We start from the raw sequence: 1929 nt of genomic DNA, 5'->3' as shown, positions 1-1929 counted from the left end.
GGAGGGCCTGGGTAACCAGACACATACAGGAGTTAGGGAAGCAATTGGTCTCGCCTCGCCTAATTGGGCGTGCTCGCAATCAGGAAAGCAGTAACGAGGAATCGTACTAGTAACCTGATAGTAAGCTGGCTCAAACCGGTGCACGAGGTGGCATCAGCCCGACAACGATTTGTCCAAGACAAATGGGCAAAAGTGATGAATCAAATGTAGTGCAGGCGAGAAGAGGTCCTCCACATCGACTTTGATGAGCCACCACCAGCCATGGAAAACGGAATAACGGCGGAGATAATGGCATTCTGGCCCACATTCTCATGGAATGGAAATCCTTGGATACTCGATGGATCTGGGCAGGCTCTAAATTCCAAGCAGCTCGATAGGATTGCGCCAGGATTGTTGGCTAGCTGCGGATACACCGGACCAGTTCAACTACGTTTCGAATGCATTTCCAGCTTCCGATCGGAGTGGAAAAGTCTCATACACTCCTAAAGCTAAAAAGGTGGGCGTTGGCAATCCTTTTAGGCAGCCCACCAGTAGAGGTGGCGGCCTCTATACAGATCAGAAGGAAGCTGACGCTACGACGCTCTCCTACGCTCTCTGAAGACTACGAATGGAAGTATTGTAGCAACGGAATGGTCAAGGGAATCCCATCAGAGCGACCTCAGAGAACACAGATCACATTTTCTTTCAACAGGCGGAAAATGGAATACATTGGCGTTGGGTAGCTCACTTCATGACTAACTCCAAGTACGAAGACGACTTCTGGACTCTGAAGAAATGCGGCGAGGAAAACGGAATCGTATTCGCAGCACATCCATTAATTCACCATTTCCCATGGGACGTGAATGAGAAGGTTTCTAACCAACATTCTATTAAAAACCTCACGAAACAGCCATTTGTGGAATATCAAGGTGACTTGGGTAGAGATCTAGAGCCAATCTGGCAGAAGTAGCGTCGCATTCCACGTGGCATCGTGCAGCACAGCAACAAGCACCTAGCTCGTTGTGGCGTCACCGCAATACGCTCACAGAGTATCAAGTATGGGTAGCCTATCGTGTGGCCACCATGCAGCTCAATCTTTACCATCCAGGGCGCAAGAATAACAATGCATGCAAGTTGCTCCCGAGCTGTGATCGTGCCAAGGAAACACTAGAACATATCCATTGGGGTTGTCCATGTGCGCAAGCAACATGGACTAAGTTGCTCGGGATGTGGGCCGGAGAAGAGATATCACCAGTCACTATAAAACAGTTTCAGCGATACTGCGCCTCAAGGAAGGCGCCGCCTCTCTCGAGAACGATCAAGACGTGAATACACTCCCAGTTTGGCGATGAGGCATCCCAATTCAAATCAGAGTGGCGACGAATTTGGTGGATCATGACTTCAATATGCATTACAGAGCTATGGAGGCAACGTAACTAGGTGGTACAGAATGATGCAGAAACCACAGTGGAAGGTGTAAAGAGGGCATCATCGCAACGATTCGCCGTCAATTGACGGCGCTAGCCAAGCGCAAACGTAGGCGACTACATACCAGACTCAGCGACATACAGCTGTGGCTGTGCCTGTGTGGTGAAGTGACAGTTGGCTTATGGGAACAAGGGACTGATTGATGGGATGCGACCCAATCCAGTTTTGAGATTCATGGCAGACGACAGCGCGTCAAAGTGATTCCGTCATCATCCACGAAGATTGCGTAATCGTCGGAGTAGATCAATATGGTGCAATCATTCAGACACGCGATCTACCTCAAAAGAATCGATCTGTTGTTGAGGCATCAACTGATTTGTACCCATGGTAAGTAGTGGTGTCTACCTCTACACCCTAAACCTGACCTCGACTCTCTGTACATCCACAAACTGGCTAAACTTCCCCTACACTCTCAACCATCCATCAGACTCCCTAAACTTTCCGCGATTGCAGAACTGGTCT

The 1929-nt window shown here is 49.1% G+C and overlaps 1 protein-coding gene across 1 annotated transcript; it reads left to right on the top strand.

Annotated features, from left to right (window-relative positions):
* Window positions 1-730: 730 nt before the first annotated feature.
* Window positions 731-1308, top strand: PPTG_10092 (hypothetical protein; the record flags this gene model as incomplete). Its single annotated transcript, XM_008905334.1, has 2 exons — window positions 731-850; window positions 922-1308. The coding sequence occupies 2 exons, from the start codon at window positions 731-733 to the stop codon at window positions 1306-1308; spliced, it is 507 nt and encodes a 168-aa protein (XP_008903582.1).
* Between the last annotated feature and the right edge of the window lie 621 nt (window positions 1309-1929).

The sequence above is a fragment of the Phytophthora parasitica genome (assembly GCF_000247585.1).
Source record: "Phytophthora parasitica INRA-310 unplaced genomic scaffold supercont2.20, whole genome shotgun sequence".
NCBI classification, from domain to species: Eukaryota; Oomycota; class Peronosporomycetes; order Peronosporales; family Peronosporaceae; genus Phytophthora; species Phytophthora nicotianae.
The sequence above is the reverse complement of the archived record's forward strand: the minus strand, read 5'-3'. Positions and strand labels throughout refer to the sequence as shown.